This window comes from Heloderma suspectum, chromosome 3 (assembly GCF_057233095.1).
Source record: "Heloderma suspectum isolate Gila_16-S chromosome 3, 16-S_ref, whole genome shotgun sequence".
NCBI lineage: Eukaryota > Metazoa > Chordata > Lepidosauria > Squamata > Helodermatidae > Heloderma > Heloderma suspectum.
This window is the reverse complement of record NC_139460.1, coordinates 246,099,299-246,119,646: the sequence shown is the minus strand read 5'-3', so window position 1 is coordinate 246,119,646 and position 20,348 is coordinate 246,099,299. Positions and strand designations below refer to the sequence as shown.

At 44.5% G+C, this 20,348-nt stretch overlaps 1 protein-coding gene across 1 annotated transcript in view; it reads right to left on the bottom strand.

Annotated features, from left to right (window-relative positions):
- SHTN1 (shootin 1) overlaps window positions 1–17,806 on the bottom strand; it is a 152,144-nt gene extending 134,338 nt beyond the window's left edge. Inside the window, exon 1 of the mRNA XM_084841960.1 lies at window positions 17,682–17,806. Within this exon, the coding sequence (XP_084698086.1) occupies window positions 17,682–17,739 (58 nt within the window). The 5' untranslated portion in view covers window positions 17,740–17,806. The remainder of the gene's footprint in view (window positions 1–17,681) is intronic.
- Between the last annotated feature and the right edge of the window lie 2,542 nt (window positions 17,807–20,348).

The following is a 20,348-nucleotide window of genomic DNA, read 5'->3' as shown; positions in this document are numbered from 1 at the left end:
GTGTGTGGGGGTAATGGTTTGATATAGTTTTAGCTGTTTAAATTTATTGTTTTATACTGTCTAAACTTATTTTATCTGTACACCGCCCTGAGATCCTAATGATATCGGACATGATATAAATGTTTTAAATACATGAATACATACATACATACATACATAAACGCATCACACACATGTGGATAGGTTGTGGCTTTTTTTTTTTTTTAGCAAAATTCACGGAAGTTCAGTGCTACCTATTACCAGGTGCAAAAGCTGCAAGTTACATGTACACATGGCATTTGTAAATGTCCCTGTTTCTCTGCATTTTGTATTTGGGAAAATACAACAAATTTGTTTCGGAGTACTAAAATTAAATATCAAATTGTTCTGAGAAACTAAGAATGCATTCTGTCAAATATTTTATATATTCATCCCAATATATAATAGCAAGTTCGAATTGTACTCACATGCTATATATTACACAAAAAGACCATTGCTCACAACCTCTGGTATATCACTCTCAGATTCCTAATTAGATGTATAACTTCAGTTTTACTATCCATGCTGAAATACCCTTTTACAGGGGCATTGCTAGGGTCTTAAAAGATCCGGGGCACAGGCCCATAACACATATTTGCATACACACACACACACACACGAGTCTAAGAGCACGTCTAATGTGTGTGTGTGGTGTATGCATGCAGTGTGCTTGCGTGTATGTATAGATTATATACATACATACGAAGTGTGCACTGACCCCCCACCCCACTTCAACTCAGACCCTGATTCAGCATTTTGGAAAACACCCCACTTCTGCTCTGGCCAATTTGTAGTCGGACCACTTCAACTCAGCACAAAACCTGAGTCAAGGTTTGGAGGAATGAGTCTTTATGCTTCCTGATGACTACCATAGGAAATTAGAAAAAAAAACTGTAACTTTTTTCTCTTGGTCAGAACTGGATAATTTCAGGCATAGTAGCCCCCTAGAAGGGGATTACATTTGCCCAATGTCAGAAAAATAGGCAGGGTTTATATTTTGATTTTCTTCTAACGGGAACTGCCAATGACGTTTTAATTGCTTGGAAGAATTGGATAAAAATTTCAGGATTCATTATCCCGTCAGAGGAGATCATGTCTGCCAAATTTCAAAATGCTAGCCACAAGAGTTTTTGTGCACGGGTGGCCTTGACATTTTGAGGTCTCCAAAAGAAGACATACTTATTTCTCTATGTTCCTTGTGGACCATTGTTCTGAAAGTTACAGACAGCCTACAGTTGTCCCTAAGTAAGAAACCAGCAAAGTTTCAGAAGGATAGATACAGAAGTTCATGTGGAAGTGGAGTTCTCCAGTTAGGGGGAGGGAGTGATTTGCTTTCCCTTCCATTCACCCCTTCCCCAATAGTTTTTAGGTAAATTTGTATGAAAATGCACAGGTCATTAGAGGTGTCCCTCAGGCAAGAAACCTGCAAAGTTTCTGAAGGATATACATGCATTCTAATTTAGAATTACTAGAATTTATTTACATTTCACCAATGTTAGCAGCAGGGGAACATGGGTGGGAAGGTGCTATTGCACTCATGTCCTGCTTGTGGGTTTCCAATGGGCATCTGGTTGGCCACCGTGTGAACAGAATGCTGGACTAGATGGACCTTGGTCTGATGCAGCATGGCTTTTCTTATGTTCTTAAATAGAGAGTGCCTCTGAGCATGTGCAGAATGTTTTTCTTTCACCACTGAGCATTTACATTCTCCCCCTACCAATTTTATTCCCCTCCATGCAACCATCCCTCCTCATCCTACCATCCTCCAGAAACTCTTCATAAAAACAGATGTCTTGTTTTGCGCAACTCCTCTCTACATCCTCCTCGTTATGCACAACCTCTCATTGTATCTTCCTCCCCATAACTTCATTTGTGCCAAGACTTCACCAGAATTCAGCCAATGAGTCTGTTTTCAAAACTAGGGCTCAGTTATGGAGAAACTCTGAGCATGCACTAAGTGCCTTTCCCTCACCACTGAACCTACAGTTCATGCAAAAAAAAAAAAAAACACAAACCCACAAATGACAAAACATGCATAGGACTCAGCTGAAAGGGTAGTCAATTCATTAGACAGAATTGGGTAGGCACTGTATTATGCCCACAGTACCATGCTCACAACTCAGGACGAGCACTGCCTTGTTGTGGCAAAGGGGCTTGCATAACTCAGTGAAGCCATAAGCTATGCCATGCAGGGCCACCCAAGACGGACAGGTCATGGTGGAGAGTTCTGACAAAATGTGGTCCACTGGAGAAGGAAATGGCAACCCACTCCAGTATTCCTGCCAAGAAAACCCCATGGAACTTATCACAAGGCTAAAAGATACGACACCGGAAGATGAGCCCCTCAGGTCGGAAGGTGTCCAATATACTACTGGGGAAGAGCAGAGGGTATTTCCAAGTAGCGCCAGAAAGAGTGAAGCGGCTGGGCCAAAGCCGAAAGGACACTCAGATGTGGATGTGTCTGGTGGTGAAAAGAAAGTCTGATACTTTAAAGAACAATATTGTTTAGGAACCTGGAAGGTAAGATCAATGAATCAAGGTAAGCTGGAGGAGGTCCAACATGAGATGGCAAGATTGAACATCGACATCTTGGGAATCAGCGAACTAAAATGGACAAGCATGAGTGAATTTAAGTCAGGTGACCATCATATCTACTACTGTGGGCAAGAATCCCTTAGAAGAAATGGAGTAGCACTCATAGTCAACAAAAGGGTGGGAAAAGCAGTACTGGGATACAATCTCAAAAACAACAGAATGATCTCAGTACGAATCCAAGGCAAACCATTCAGCATAACAGTAATTCAAGTCTATGCCCCAACCACTGATGCCGAAGAAGCTGAGGTTGATCGGTTCTATGAAGACCTACAACACCTTCTAGAACTAACACCAAAAAAAGATGTCCTTTTCATCATAGGAGATTGGAATGCTAAAGTAGGAAGTCAAAAAATCATCAGGATAACAGGCAAGCACGGCCTTGGTATACAAAATGAAGCAGGACAAAGGTTAATAGAGTTTTGCCAAGAGAACACGCTGATCATAGCAAACACTCCTTTCCAACAGCACAAGAGGTGACTCTACACATGGACATCACCAGATGGTCAATATCAAAATCAGATTGATTATGTCCTTTGCAGCCAAAGATGGAGAAGCTCTATACAGTCAGTCAAAACAAGACCTGGAGCTGACTGTAGCTCAGATCATGAGCTTCTCGTTGCAACATTTCAGCTTAAATTGAAGAACATAGGGAAAACCACTAAACCATTCCAGTATGACCTAAATCATCTCCCTTATGAATACACAGTGGAGGTGAGGAATAGATTTAAGGGATTAGACTTTATAGACAGAGTGCCGGAGGAACTATGGATGGAGGTCCGTAACACTGTCCAGGAGGCAGCAACTCAATCCATCCCAAAGAAAAAGAAATGCAAGAAAGCAAAGTGGCTGTCTGATGAGGCTTTACAAGTAGCTTAGGAAAGAACGGAAGCGAAAAGCAAAGGAGAAAGGGAAAGATATATCCAACTGAATGCAGAGTTCCAGAGAATAGCAAGGAGAGACAAGAAGGCCGTCTTAAATGAACAATGCAAAGAAATCAAGGAAAACAACAGAATGGGAAAGACTAGAGATCTCTTCAAGAAAATCGGAGATCTCAAGGGAACACACAGACGGGCATGATAAAGGACAAAGAAGGCAGGGACCTAACAGAAGCAGATGAGATTAAGAAGAGGTGGAAAGAATACACAGAAGAACTATACAGGAAAGATCTTAATGTGCCTGATAGCCATGGTATGCAGTCACTGAACTTGAGCCGGACATCCTCGAGAGTGAAATCAAGTGGGCCTTAGGAAGCATTACTAACACAAAAGCTAGCGGAGATGACAGTATTCCAGCTGAGCTATTTAAAATCCTAAAAGATGATGCTGTTAAAGTGCTGCACTCAATATGCCAACACATTTGGAACACTCAACAGTGGCCACAAGACTGGAAAAGGTCAGTTTACATTCCAATTCCAAAGAAGGGCAATGCCAAAGAGTGTTCAAACTACCGTACAATTGCGGTCATTTCACATGCCAGCAAGGTGATGCTCAAAATCCTACAAGCTAGGCTTCAGCAGTATGTGAACCGAGAACTACCAGTACAAGCTGGGTTTCGAAGAGGCAGAGGAACTAGAGATCAAATCGCCAACATTCGCTGGATCATGGGGAAAGCAAGAGAATTCCAGAAAAACGTCTGTTTCTGCTTCATTGACTACGCTAAAGCCTGATTGTGTGGATCACAACAAACTGTGGCAAATTCTTAAAGAGATGGGAGTACCAGACCACCTTACCTGTCTCCTGAGAAACCTGTACGAGGGTCAAGAAGCAACAGTAAGAACTAGACATGGAACAACCGATTGGTTCAAAATTGGGAAAGGAGTACGACAAGGCTGCATACTGTCGCCCTGCTTATTTAATTTATATGCAGAGTACATCATGAGAAACGCCGGGTTGGATGAATCACAGGTCGGAATTAAGATTGCCGGGAGAATTATCAACAACCTCAGATACGCAGATGATATCACCCTAATGGAAGAAAGTGAAGAGGATCTAAAGAGCCTCTTGTTGAGGGTGAAAGAGGAGAGTGCAAAAGCTGGTTTGAAATGCAACATTAAAAAAACTAAGATCATGACATCTGGCTCCATCGCTTCCTGGCATATAGAAGGGGAAGAAATGGAAGCAGTGACAGATTTTATTTTCTTGGGTTCCAAGATCACCGCAGACGGTGACTGTAGCCATGAAATTAAAAGACGCTTGCTCCTTGGGAGGAAAGCTATGGCAAACCTAGACAGCATCGTAAGAAGCAGAGACATCACCCTGCCAACAAAGGTCCGCATAATCAAAGCTATGGTTTTCCCAGTACTAACGTATGGCTGTGAGAGCTGGACTATAAGGAAGGCTGAGTGCCGAAGAGTTGATGCTTTCAAACTGTGGTGCTGGAGAAGACTCTTACAAGTCCCCTGGACTGCAAGGAGGTCAAGTCAGTCAATCCTAAAGGAAATCAACCCTGACTGCTCATTGGAAGGACAGATACTGAAGCTGAAGCTCAAATATTTTGGCCACCTAATGTGAAGAGAAAACTCACTGGGAAAGACCCTGATGCTGGGAAAGATTGAAGGCAAAAGGAGAAGGGGACGGCAGAGGATGAGATGGCTAGATAGCATCACTGATGCAATGAATATGAACCTGAGCATACTCCGGGAGAGAGCGGAGGACAGGAAGACCTGGCGTGCTATGGTCCATGGGGTCACGAAGAGTCGGACATGACTTAATGACTGAACAACAACAACAAAAACATGCAGAACATCAATGTGCAAACCTCCCTGCAAAAGTAACTTGTGTTGGAATCCTATGCACACTTTCCTGAGGGTAAGCCTCATTAAACGTAATGGGGCCTCTAAGTAGGCATACATAGGCTTGTATAAATGAGCAGCATTTAGCTCCCCTCCACTTAAAAACAAACCCCAACTTATATTTTTTATTAAAGCTTTCTGTTCATAGGAACATAAGAAGCTGTCTTATGCTGAGTCAGACCCTGGGTCCATCTAGCCCAGTACTGTCGACACTGACTGGCAGCAGCGGCTTTCCAGGGTTTCAGGCAGGAGTCTTTCGTAGCCCTACCTGGAGATGCTGGGGATTGAACCCGGGACCTTCTGCATGCCAAGCATGTGCTCTGCCACTGAGCTGCAGCCCTTCCTATTGCTGGGTAATGGCAACTGATAAACAAAACTGCCCCAGATTTGTTTCTCTGCAACCATGTGAACCCACTTTTTTCAAAGGCTTGAGTGAGAAGGAGAATAACCAACCCTCTTGTCTGTTTGTATAAAGTCAAATACAGTTCAGAACTTCTCTTGCCCACTGAAGAGAATTCTCTTTAAAAATCCCCCAAGATATGCTCTGGGAAGAGAAAGAAAGAACAGGATAGGGGAAGGAAGAAGAAAAGAAGAATGGTGATTGGAAATGTGTGCGGGGGTGGAGGGTAGAGGGAATTCCCTAAGCCAAGTGGCTCCTTTCAGAGAGGTAGTACTTCAGAGGAATTTAGGAGGCTGTGGAGGGTTTATAAGAATTGCACGTACTTAAATGAACTCTATGAGGTGAGGTGGCAGAGGGCTTTTTCAAAACAGTAGAACCTATTTAAAAGCACCAGCAGTTTCTCAATCATGATGCCACACAGTCCTAGGGATGTACGAATCCTACTCAACCTTCCATTCCAGGGCATCAGCGGTGGGGGGGAGGCGCTCCATCCCTCCCCCCAGAATCCTGGACCGGCTCCGTCGTAGCAGCCACCATTTGCATGCTTGCAGTCAGCCGTGGTAGGCTACGTAAGTATTTACGTAGCCTATCACGGCAAAGCACAGGGACGCAAATGGCAGCTGCTATACCATTTGCACCCCTGCTCTTTGCCGTGATAGGCTACGTAAATACTTACGTAGCCTATCACAGCTGACTGCAAGCACGCAAATGGCGGCTGTTACGATGCCTGCCATTTGCGGCCGCAGCTAGGGATGTCAGTGAGGCCCGGAATCCATGGCGGAACGGCCCCCTGCCCCCCTGCAAAATCACCCCACAACGGAACTTACTTGGGGTGGCAGTGGCGGCAGCGGGTCTCCCGGCTGGCCACGGCTGGGCTGCTGCAGCCGCCATTTGCAACCTGGCGGCCGTGATAGGCTACGTATTTACGTAGCCTATCATGGCAAACAGCAGGGATGCAAATGGCAGCCGCTACGCCATTTGCGCCCCTGCTCTTTGCCGTGATAGCCTACGTAAGTATTTACGTGGCCTATCACTGTAAAGGCAGCCATGCAAATGGCAGCCACTACACCATATGCGTGGCTGCCTTTACAGTGATAGGCTACGTAAATACTTATGTAGCCTATCATGGCAAAGAGTAGGGGCGCAAATGGCGTAGCAGCCGCCATTTGCATCCCTGCTATTTGCCGTGATAGGCTACATAAGTACTTACCTAGCCTGTCACAGCTGCTTGCAAAGACGCAAATGGCGGCCGCTACGACAGCCGCCATTTGTGGCCGCAGCCATGGCCAGAACTCCAGCTGCAGATGGCCCTGGCCAGCAGCTCTGTAGAGCCGCCACGGAGCGGAGCCAGCCAGGGAGGCTTCTGGGGGGAGGGATGGAGCGCCTCCCCCCCACTGCGGATGCCCCTGCGTGGAGCCAGGTAAGGGATTCGTACATCCCTAGCCGCAGCAGCCCGGCAGCAGCCGGCCAGGAGACCAGCCAGAGCCACCGCATCCACCGCTGGAGTCTCTGCCACATCCGCCACCACCGCCACCAGGTAAACTCCATCCCGGGGGATTCCACGGGGGGGGTGTTCCGCCACGGATTCCGGGGGGCTGGATTCTAAAGAATCCGGCCTCACTGGAGTCCGTGGTGGAATTCTCTGACATCCCTACATAGTCCTAACCCTCCCTTTGGGATTATTTGAGCCCTACAGCTATTTAGGAGACATTAAAATGCAGTGGGAGAAAGAAGTTTGTGGAGACTGATTGGATCCTTTGCTGTACTGAAGCTACTAAACTTCTACAGAAACCAAAGGTTCCAGTTTGGGGCAGTAAAATCAGATGCTGTGTGAAATACCAGTATTTCAAATGGAGCTCTTTCTTCCCTTCCTTCTCCCTCTTGAAAATTTCATTGCAGGCAAGCTCACAACAGTGGGCATGCAAGAGCAGAAAAGAAAAGTAGGGGGAGAGAGGTTTTTTGCACCTCAAAAAAACCCTACACCAGAGATTAGGGATAGTGACCTCCTAATGGTCATCTTAAACACCTTCTGATTAGGATCTCTAATCCCCTGGGTGACTTGACAGTTTTTACTTTTTGTTTTAGACTTTGAGAAAAGGAAAATTTACGCATGGCTAGTGCAAAAGCCACTGGACCTAACTGTCTGAAATTTGGTAGGTTCAGTCAGCTTCACAGAGGCTGCTAGGTCCCCAAATTCCATGCATGTATGTGGAAGAACAAAGAAATTATAGCTCTTTGCTTTGACACATTTTCTTGAAAATAGCAAACTTTACCTGTGACTAGCATCAAAGTCACTAGACCTAACGGCCTGAAATTAGGCAGATTCAATCACTTCCATGGGAGCTACCAAGCCTCCAAATTTCATGTATTTATCTTACAAACTAAAAAAGTTATGGCCATTTTTGTTTTGCAATGCAAGTCAATGGGAAAATGTTTTAAAAAATGGCAATTAGGACAGCTCAAAAGATCTGGGGCCCAGCTCAAAAAAAAGATCCGGGGCCCATGCCCAGGTGGACCCTGCCTCAACAATGCCCCTGCCCTTTTATTTAGTAATGATGCAGTATTGAACCACATGCTCTCATATGAGCTGTCATCACCAAATCAAATCATGGGTGAAGTTAAGATTTTCAACACTTAACACTGGTGCTGAAAACAGACTCACCTTCATTTATTTATTTTGTACTGTGCTTTCCCTCTCAAAATGTGCACAGCTGTGTACAAGTCTGGCATAACCTAGGGCTGGTTCGCTCTCTCTCCCGATCACTCTTTCTCTCTGTCACACACACACACACACACACACACGGTGGATTTGATGTGTGAATGGCCTATCACAAATATAACACTAGGTTAATTTTACACATTCAGCTGCAAGTCATGTATTTATTTATTGTAACATTTATATACCATCCTTCAACTATTTTTTTCTAGATCAGCTTTACTTCAATAAAAATATAACACTAAAAGTAATAATAAATAAAAACAGCATAAAATCAGTAAGACGTAGAGAAATTAAGTGATTACATGCATGTGTGAACTCACACTGTAAACTTAATTATCTACTTTTATATGAAAATCAGATAAGCTGTTAGTTAACAAAGTATGTGTGGAGACATTGTCCAGGAATGATTAACCAGTCGTCACTGATTGTAAGACAATTCTTCTACTGATGCCTTTTGACCACCTTTTAAACCTTTCCTTCTTAGACAGTACTAACTATAACACGCTTAGAACATCTGCTAATTATTTATACACTCAATAAAGTATTAATAAAGGGTAATCTTAGTATGAAATGAGAATTCAAAAGCAAGTAGCTCTTAATCTACACAGGACTAAGCAAAGCAACCACTGAAGTGCTTTAACTTCACTCAGGCTGCAGTCCACTGCACTCTTACTTAGGAGCGAGTCCCACTAAATTCAACTGGGATTTACTTCTGAGTAGACACGCACAGGACTGCGCTGTCAAAGCACAAACAGTCTCTTTTGGATTTGGCCTAAAACAGGAGTGGGTTGACTTCAGTCTTGTGTAGCCTAAAATCCTCATGGACCCATCTATCTCTGTTTCAAGTTTATAAAACAAGTATCTATTCAGAATCTTTTAACAGTTAAGACAAAAACTAATCTGGGTTAAGTAATTCTGATAATTTATTCTTGCTTAAAAACATAAGACATTCCTTGCTCAATGAGATCAAGGTTTACCTAGTCAAACATTCTTTGCAGGAATCCCAACAACCAGCAGGTAGTAGGTGGTCCACAAGAAGCAGAACATGGTCCACTGGAAGACCACTGGCCAACTTTCTGCCCACCATGTCCTTACCTAAAACACAAGCAAAGGCAGCTAGTAATGTACATGCCACCCAGCTATCTCCAAATCCTGCAGATCCACTTGGAAAGGGCAAGTGTGGAGCACATTTGGGCACATTTGGCAATTTCACAAACTGTCCTGGGCACCACCACAAAATGGCTGCCATGGAGGCATGGCTAGTCACAAAGGACAAATAAACTGAGTACAAGGCAGAGGTAGGCTCTGAGCCCCAACACACTAAACATACCCCTTTAAAACCCATATTCAGCACTAACAGAATATTTCACAGAAAGCGAACTCTTTTTTTTCTCTCCCTCCGCTCTGCCAGCCAGCTCATTCCCCACCCCATCCACCTCTTTTTTCCTCATACTCTGGATCACCACCCATACATACGCTCCATCTCAACATTTGTGCTTTTTAAAAAAATTGAAAGTGTGCGGGGTAGGGCACATCAGCGGGTGCCAGAACAGCTGTCTGCAGGTGAACATCTTAGATTCTAAGAATTAATCCCATTCCTTTTTATGTACAAACTGCACGTGAGCAAATGAAATATCTCAAAATTATATACAAAAGGAAAGTGAAGGTTCTGGAAATGCTACACTACCATTTAATAAGGGCACTGGGCCATTTTCAAGAAATACAATTCAATAGTTTTTCTAAGGTCTTCTGTTTATGCAGTGATATCAAATCAAACAACACACTATTTTTAAATGAGATAAGAGAACCCCTTCAGGAGATAACCGTAGACACTATGGCTGAAGCTAAATGTTACCACACACATGCGGCAACCATATTCAGCTCAACACGTGAGGGCACAAACTATATAGGGCAGAGGCCCCCAGTGTGGTGCCCATGGGCACCAAAAAAGGGGGGAGACGTTTTTTAATATACTTACATGGATTTGTATCAAATGCATATAGTGCATTTTATATGCACTATATGCACTGTGCAATTATACACAGGCTTCAACAAAAGCAGACCAAATATCCAAAGAAATATCCATTTGAAGGTGGTGTGTATATTCCACCTGTTCAAATATTGAAAGCGTTGTAGTGGATTGAGGACCTTACATTATAGAAGGTCAGTGTTTATCCTTCCGATGTTGTAATATCAGGCTTTCAGCTGTCAAGGGGGCAGATAATCCATTTACACTGACCACTGGTTAATTTCCATGAATTATTATTATTTATTTCATTTCTATACCGCCCCATAGCCAAAGCTCTCTGGCCAGTTCACAGCAGGTAAATCATTTAAAAGAGCATGTACATCAGTGAATATTAAAGACTGTTCGAGTACAAAATTGATCTGTGTAATAACCTCTCCCCAAACAGAAGGAACTACTGGACGTTGCCAAAACAAATATTTAAAAGAAGCATTAGCTGTATTGCACTGCCAGCAATTAGCTGAATTAGACAATCCCTTATTAAAGAGACGTTGTGGTGTCCAATAGAAATGAAACTTTTTTTTATTTATTTTTTTGCTGAATAAGACGCAGCCTAAGATCCATAGATGAAACAGGTAGATGCCAAAGCGGTGATCCACTGATTTGCCCACAGCAGTTTCTCAAATTCCCAAATGTGCCCACAGTTCCAAAAGGGTTGGGGACCCCTGATGTAGGGGGTAGAAGTCCATGTGTACTACTTCCACCTACAACGTCACATGCATGAAAGTTGGGAGTAGAAGGAGGCGAGGGAGGGGGACATACATGGGGATGTTGTGGGGTGGGGCTTTTCAGTGGCTGCTCCCAGGATGTTGAACTTCCTCTCAAGGGAAGCTAAGTCCCTCTCTGTGATCCTTCCTCCGGCAGGCAAAGATTGCTTTATTCAAGAAGACCTTTGGGTCTGTTGGGTCTGTTGGGTTGGGTGCTGTTTTTAATTCTGTAATAGCTGTTTTTATTATATTTTAATGTATTGTTTTATTGTTTTAACCAATTCTAATTGTCCCCTTAAGCCACCTTGAGTGCCATTTTTTGGTAGAAAGATGAGGTACGAATCAAATAAATAGGACTGGTGCACATGCCCCTGAACCCCCTACATAGTTTGGGTCCTCATATATTGGAGTAGAGTTTCAAAGCAACTACCCCATGTCTCTTTCTCACCTGTGACATTTAGGGCCAAACTACACGTGACATTAATCACATGGTTAGCCCTTGAGTGAAGGACTTTTCATTCACACATAGCCAGTAACCCTGGCATTTGGGGGGCGGGGAGCAGTTTGAGGGGATATACCCGTTGCTCCTTTATGTTGTCCCAATCTGGATTGGGACACCCACATCTACTATTTACAAGGGGCAAGTTCCAATCCATGCAAATAACAGGTGCAGGGAGGGAGGGTTAAGCCCCCCTAACCTCCACACTAGGGTCCCAATCTGGAACACCCCCACGGCTATTGGTGAAATCCTGCACTTAAGGGAAAGCCACATGATTTAACATCGCATGTAGTTTGTCTCTTTGTAAAAATAAATGTGTGATTGGTGTCATGTTAGGAGTAATGACGTGGGGTGCAACATTTTCTGCAGAAAATGTTCCACTTTTAGAAATACACTTTCAAAAAATTGATTAGTAACACAATGAATGAATAAAGTACAAGTCAAAATGGGCCAATGGAATGGATACAATCCTAGTCAAATCTAAAATCAAATTTGAAATTAACTTTATTTCTGGTTATTATCCCTAAGCAGCATATGTATTTATGAGCATAGCTCATGATAAAGTGATATTAAAAATTTCCAGTGCCTTCATTTTTTCTTGAAATCTAAATAATGTAATGTTGAGTTGTCATATCTTCAAATATTTTAAATAGTCCAATAAAAAGAATTTCGAACTAAAGCTTTGAATTTGTCTGAACGTTACATTTGAACCACACTAACACTACAATCTTAAACATGCGTATTAAAAGTAAGCCCCACTGAATTCAATGGGACTTATTCCCAATTAAGTTTGTATAGGTTTGAACTGCAAGTGTACTTTATCACATTGCTTTTCCTAATCAAAGATTTCATTTCAACTACTTTTGCCTACCGGAAAAACATTTCATATATTTTTATAGCACAGAAAATTAACATTGTATACTTTTAAAATTTTTGTTTACTAAATATAAGTCAAACAAACATGTTATCATCAGCTCTTCATCCATTTACAGCTGTGGAAACATTTCCAATTTTCCAAAATCACTGATTGTGGGTTTTCTCACCTCACTTCATTGATTGCCACTTGCAGGGGTGGGGAAGCTTGCAACATGATGACGTTTTGTATTACTAGACGTTACTGGGAAAGTGGAAAAAGGAGACACCAGGCTTCTGCTTTGAGGTGCAACTGTAGACACTGTACCATCCGGGTTCCCAATCCAGTGGGGGGATTGTAACCACGTTCACTTGAACGTGGGAACATCCTCACTGAAGATTTTCCCCATCAACATGGGGAGGTCAAGAGTAGGATGGAGAGGGCAGTGCATGCATCACCGTCTGCCCCACACTCTTACAGTCTTGTAATACATGCATAGGGCTTATGCGTTTAAGCGTATGCACACCAGCCTAAGTTCTTTTTGGTAAAAATGACAAATACACACATTTTAACAAATCACATGATGGATACTCATAGGGTATAGAACACAGGAAGAGCCCTGCTGGAGAAAACCAAAGGTACATCTCATCCAGCATCCTGTTTCCCACAACCACAAGGACTAACCAGGAGCTTCCAGGGAACTGTACTGGAAATGGGGAAGACAACTGTCATTTCGAGGAGTTAGTGGTGAACAACAAGTCCTCTTTCTATACCTTAGACTTCCAGTTGGGCCTGTTGCTTCTTCTTATTATTCCCCAGAGTCAGTTATCTGTCTGAGAATGTACAACATGAGAGGCTAAAGTAACCTTTAGATACGCCTCTGGCGAGCGTCTAGGATAGTCATCGAGTTATCTGAGCTGGCTGTGATCCCACATGCTAGAGCTCCCAGAAGAGGGGAGGGGTTAATATGAGCATAACTGTATATGAATCCCTGAGACACCCCCAGGGTGGGATCTCAACAAAGGCCGATCTGGAAAGGTGCTGAGTACCAGGCCATTATTGGAACTGCATCCATTGCCATTTGGAGGGGATTCCCAGCAATGGTAGGGATGTAATCCTTATATTCTTGCTTTGTAGTGTTTTGCTTTAATTATTCTGTTAATTTGCTTCTGCTTAATAAAATCTTTAGCCTGCATCCATTGGTGTGTTCACTGTATTCTGAATCCTAAAAAGAAGCATTGCCTCTTGGGAACACAGGAACCCACAAAGAGGGCATTGACAGCAACAGGCCTCCTGGCTGGATATCCAGTTGCTAGGGAACATGGTGCCTCTGGACCACTAGGTTGTTATGCATCTGAATATCTGTTGCTGGGAACATGAGTGCAAGGATGCTATTGTGTTTATGCCCCACTTGTGGGTAGGGATGTATGAGAATTTCATCCCTGTTCACAAATTACACGAATATGTCCTGTTTGCAACCCTGGATGCAAATGCGAGCAGGAAAGCAATTCTCAGGACATTTTCAAAACTTCCTGAACTTGCATTCATGTTCAAAACTGCGCACTTGCTAGAAATGCGCACCAGTGCAAGTGTGCATTTGCACACATGCGCAGATGAACACGTGCACAAATGCATATTTCCCCTCCCCCAACCCACATTTTCATGGTTTAGCCTATGGGGGAGAATGCACATTTTGAATCAGGAAAAATGTACTTTTAAACTTGCTAATTTTTCCCAATCAAATATGCACATTTTTCCTCAATCAAAAAAATCCCAGATGCTCATGTTCAAGAATTCAAATGAGGCGAACTGAGCTTTGAAGAGGAATTCTGAGAACCTCAATGAGCTCAAACATTATAAGTTCGCCCATCCTTACTTGTGGACTTCCAACAGGCATCTGCTTGGCTACTGTGGGAACAGAATGGGAGATAGGCCTTTGGTCTGATCCAGCACAGCTCTTCTTATGTTCTGAACCAGGAGATTCCATATCCTCCATCCCACTGAAACCAAAAGGATTTTGGTGCTAAATTCTACGAAATAAAGGGGAGGTTAAAAGCAGTAGCTAGAAGTATCCAAGCTTTGTTTCTCTGTGGAATACCTTCTAACCATATTCAAAACTTTCAAAAATACACTAGAGATGAGAAGTACTGCTTGTGACAAGTGGCCTTAGCCAAATAAACTTCCTTAGTTACTAGAGCAGTTGTCTTAAGGGGCCAGTTGTCAAGCAAAAAAGTAGCATATAAACATTTTAAACCCAAAAAAATTATAGCATAATTTTATGCTCAATTCCTAGTCAAGGTTTCTTTTTGTTCGCTACTTTTGAACGTGCTCAGAACCAAGATGAGCCAAAGCCAGTTTCCATACAAAGATCACCTGGAGATTCATAGGAAAAGCAAAGCAAAGGAAAACCACCAGGGAGTTTGACCACATTCCACATCCAAACAAACAGAACCAGTGCTCTCTCAGATTTAAAGCCACAGAGGAACTCTTCAAAGTGGACTTAAGGAAGGGCCAAAAGAGACATTTACGTAGGTCTCTATGTAGCAGCTACATCTTTTTTTATTTTTATTCTAGAGTAACTTCGGGGAGTCTGATCCGGATCTTAAACCCCCCTACCACCACCACCCCTGATAGAGTTTGATCCAGATTGGAGGACCTGCACTCACTCTAGAGTCAAAATGGGGGGGGGGGAGACACAGCTGTGAGATACGGATTTAAAGTAATGTCTGTTTGTGGCCTGAGTCCAGTGCAAGACCTCCCGCCACCTGAGACGGGAGGACGCACCAGTGCTTTTGCCGGGGGTTAAGTGGGGAGTGCAACCAGAGCCGGGGAGAGCACAAGCTGCTGCTCACCACTGTCGTGATTAGGGGGTGGGGTGAGGGAGTGTGAGCAGCTATACACCACGCCCAGGAGTGCCAAGCTTTGCTTCAGAAGGGCTCTACCTTCAGGCTTTCTGGAGTACTATAATACATTCTATATAGCTTTGCATTTGGAGACTGCAGGCTAAAGTTTGTGCAGAACGCACAATTAAACTACACCAATGACCAGCTATCTGTTCCAGCTTCTTATAGCCTTCTGGGCAAAATTCTGCCTTACAATGCTTTAAACAGCTTGAGTCCTGCATACCTTAGTGGAGTGATTGGCACCTTCCCTCTAGTTCATTATAATTCCCCGGAGCCCCCACTTAAAAAAGCCAGCTGTGATTTGTTTAATTGATGCAAAGAGGTCAATTACTCGACTAGCGAAATGCCCATCATTATGATGGGGGGCAGCAGTGCAGAGGGAGGGCCACTGTGTCGTATGTGGTCTCTATCGATCCACTTTTATGGAAGAAAGTAAAGATGTGCATTCAGGACGCGGTCAGGGTGAGAACCCAAATGACCCCTGCTTACTCCAATGCTTGGGGGTGAGAGATCCCCTCACTCTTCCCAATTTGAGTCTATTCTGTCCTACCTGCAAGCCAATAAGAGACAGTAAATGGCAGGGAACGCTTGAAGACACAAGGCTCTTTCGTGTATTGCTCCGCACATACACTGTATGTCTGTGGTGGGAGGGGCTTACCAACCCTTCTGGCCCTACCCCCAGCACATCTCACTGTGGGACAGCCCCCAACATCTGTGCATCGAGCAGGACATCTGAAAAGGGGCGTGTGCAGTTGGACTGAAGGAGAAACAAGACGCCAGGAGTTGCGGAGGGGGGCATCGTCTGTCAGGTAGGTGATCCATTCAGACCCCTCACATGGAGGCTCAACTGTGTGGAACACACATAATTGCACAGGTATAGGTGCCCCCTTTAAGATGTTCTGCTCAATGTGCAGACAGCGGAGGGCACCATTAAATGGTTAGAGGAAGAATGTGTGAAAGCTGCTGCACTGGACGGTGCCGACGCGGGGAACCGGGAACTGAGCATTTCTACCGCCCTGGCCAGGAGGACTGAGAGGGACTGAAGGAGAAACAAGCCACCAGAAGTGGCTGAGTGGGCAATCGTCTGTCAGGGCCAAGGGGCAAGCCACCCACCCACTGTGGCTTCTTCTCAGAGTGGCCTAGTGTCATGTGCGAACTCACCCAGAGAGAAAATAACGGGCCCAATATCACTAGTCCTAGTCTGACACTCTAACCACTACACCGCACTGCCTTTTTAGCTCCATATAGGAAAATCAGTTACCTAATGAATTAGCTGGGACATTCCTAGTTTGAATCATTTTGCACTTTTGGGGGGCTGGGGGCAACATCCAAGAACTCCAGGTGTTTTACTTAAGTAAAGTTATTTTATTGGAAATCCTTAGTTGCATTTCAATTGTGAAGGATTAATTGCTTCACACTGGGAAACAAGGAAAAAACCAAGGTAAAAAGCAATGTACATGCTACACGACTTCATTCTCCCTCCCTCTAAAATCCATAAATTGGCTAGGATCTATTATTATTCCGATGCCAGATGGAGCACAATTGAAGCTGATGGGAGGGGGGGTGGAACTTGATTAAATAATTAAATTAAATTACTGGTCAATCGGGTAAGAAAAAAAGGGGGCGGAAATGCCACACATTTTCCTGCAGTGCGCGCAGAGCGAAAACACGGCGAGAAAAACGGAAATCTTTATAAAGGGAGAAAGGCGAACGGGGGGGGGGGGGCGGAATACAGCAGGCCTCGACGTTCCAGCAACTCCGGTTGTTTGCACGCAAACGCGGCCTTTTATATTAACTCCCTCGGCGTCGAGGTCTGAGTCTAATGCCGAAGATGCCACACGCGCTGCCCCCTTCCCCACCCTCAGACGCTGTGTCACCGGCGTCTGGCTGCATGTCTGGCACTCCGCTTTAGTCGCTTCTTTCCGGGCTTCAAGCGGCGCGACCCCCATTTTGCAGCAAAGGGTGGTTTGAGGACGGAACGACCAAAGGCTGCCCAGGTTTGCTTGGGTCGGGTGGCTTCTGTTTTGTTTTGCTTTTTGGCTGCGAACCGGGGAACCGGGGAAGCGGCCGCTCCCGGCCTCGCGCGCTGCCTGAGATGCCCTTTCTCCGCTCCCGGGCGCTGCCTGGCGTGCCCTGCTACCCAGGGCGGCTGCGGGCTCTGTAACCTTACCTCGATCTTTCAGGCTGCTGATCAGCTCCAACTGCTTCTCCTCCTCGGAGCAGCTCATGTTGCCTCCTTTCTCGCCCGGGAGCCGCCTGGAGAACCGCCACCCGGAAATGCCACACTTCTTCTCCGCCCGATCGCGTCAAACAGGCGCCACTTTCACCTGGATGCCGGGGGGAGCGAGATTCGAGGCGTGCGCTGCGGGAGATCCCCGAAGCAACCGCTACTGCACATGCCCGGGCTTCTTTGGGAGCATGTGCGAACGATAGATCTACTGCTGCCCCAGCCGTGTGGATCGTCTTAGCAAAGCGGCATTACTGACGGGTATTAGGGCTGAGCGCTGTTACAACGCCGTCCCCGCTCCACCGCCGCGTTAATCTCTTGTGTTACAAACGCCTTGGAAACAAGAGGTATGTTTCGATTCTGACAACCTCTTTTTTTCTTTTAACATCCAGCCTGAGGAAGAGTCAAAGTAAGCACACAAAAACTACCTGCCATTCTGAACTATAAAGCTTTGATTAAAATAAAATTATACTGTCTCTTGTTCTGTGTTTGGTATGCCGTAAAATGCCCTAACTCATTAATTTAACAGATCTGCTTCAAACATTTGACAGAGCAAAATAAGTACACTGCTTTGTTTTGATATTAAGGCTGCAGATCTCTACCCACTTAGAATCATAGATTAGTAGGGTTGAAAGGGGCCTATAAGACCATCGAGTCCAACCCCCTGCTCAGTGCAGGAATCCAAGTCAAAGCATCCCTGATAGATGGCTGTCCAGCCTCATCTGAATGCCTTTGGTGTGGGAGAGCCCACCACCTCCCTAGGTCATTGGTTCCATTGTCGTATTGCTCTAACAGTCAGGATGTTTTTCCTGATGTTCAGCCGGAATCTGACTTCCTGTCACTTGAGCCCATTATTCCGTGTCCTGCACTCTGGGATGATCGAGAAGAGATCTTGGCCTTCCTCTCTGTGACAACCTTTCAAGTACTTGAGGAGTGCTTATCATATCTCACCTCAGTCTTCTCTTCTCAAGGCTAAACATGCCCAGTTCTTTCAGTCTCTCCTCATAGGGTTTTGTTTGCAGTCCCCTGATCATCCTCGTTGCCCTCCTCTAAACCCTCTCCAGTTTGTCTGCATCCTTCTTAAAGTGTGCTGTGCAGAACTGGACACAGTACTCCAGATGAGGCCTAACCAGTGCTGAGTAGAGGGGAACTAGTACTTCCCGGGATATGGAAGCTATGCTTCTATTAATGCAGCCCAAAAGAACATTTGCCTTTTTTGCAGCAACATCACATTGTTGGCTCATATTCAGCTTGTGATCAACAACAATTCCAAGATCCTTCTTGCTTGTAGTATTGTTGAGCCAAGTATCACCCATCTTGTATCTGTGCATTGGTTTTCTTTTTCCTAGGTGCAGAACTTGGCATTTATCCCTGTTAAATTTCATTCTGTTTTCTGCCCAGCACTGCAGCGTATCAAGATCACTTTGAATTCTGTTTCTGTTGAACTCCACTTCTGAGTTGACAAAGGCCTGCAGTGTATAGTACCAAAGGAGCTACTCCCCGCCATCTGATAAGATTATTTACACACAATCTTATGCATGTTTATGTGAACAAATACCGATCAAACTGCTGTCTGCCTTATTCTTGGCCAGAATAAGTGGGACCAACTGCAGCTGCTGGGGAATAGTCATAGCTCAGTAGAACAGCACATGCTTTGCATACAAAACGTCGCAGGTTCAGTCCTCGGCATCTCCAGATGGGGCTGGGAAAGGCTCATGTCTGAAACTGTACAGCTGGTGCCATTGAATGTCAACTACTGGTCTTCAACTGGTGGATCAGGACCCACTACTGGGTTGCAGACTGACCTAAGGTGCTTGCAACTGCAGCATTGCCATCATACAAGTATATTGGGGGGTGGGGGCAACATGTGGCTGCAATTCCCATCATCCCTCATCATTGATCATGGTGGCCAGGGCTGACAAAAGATGCAGTCTGACAAGATCTGGAGGGCCACAAGGTGCCCGTTCCTGCAATATATGGTAAAAATTAAGAAAGTGGGTCCCTAAATACATGTTTGGGTTAAAGGTCTGAAAAGGTGAGAACTACAATACTGAGCTAGATGGACCAATGGTCTGTCTTGGTATAAGGCAGCTTCCTATGTCCCCAGGCCTTCAAGAGCAGCCCCACATACATGCCTCACTAAGGGCACAATCCTGCTGGGGGATGCAAGCTCTGGCTGGGGAATGCTGAGAGTTGTAGGACTTTTTTCTGTCTAAACATGCATAGGATTGAACCCTATTTTAACAACAACAACAACAACTGCAAAGTATGCATTAGTCTCTACATTCTTACATTTAGATATCCTTTGAACATGTTGCCATATTAACTCTATTATTCTTTCTTGCATTTCAAAACTCTAGTGCATACCAGCAACGTTGCAAGCTCCAGTTCTCAAGTAAAGTTACAATGTCATGTTGCAGCTGCATTGCCATCTAAATAGTACTAGAATTTTCTACCTACTTTTATCTAAGTACAATTTCATCACAACAGCAATCAGCATACAAAACAACAAGTAACGTGTAACAAATAACTGGGTATAAATGGAAGGACAACTATTACCAGGCTTGCCGTACCAAGCCCATGCACATACTCGACTGAACCTTTTGCCAG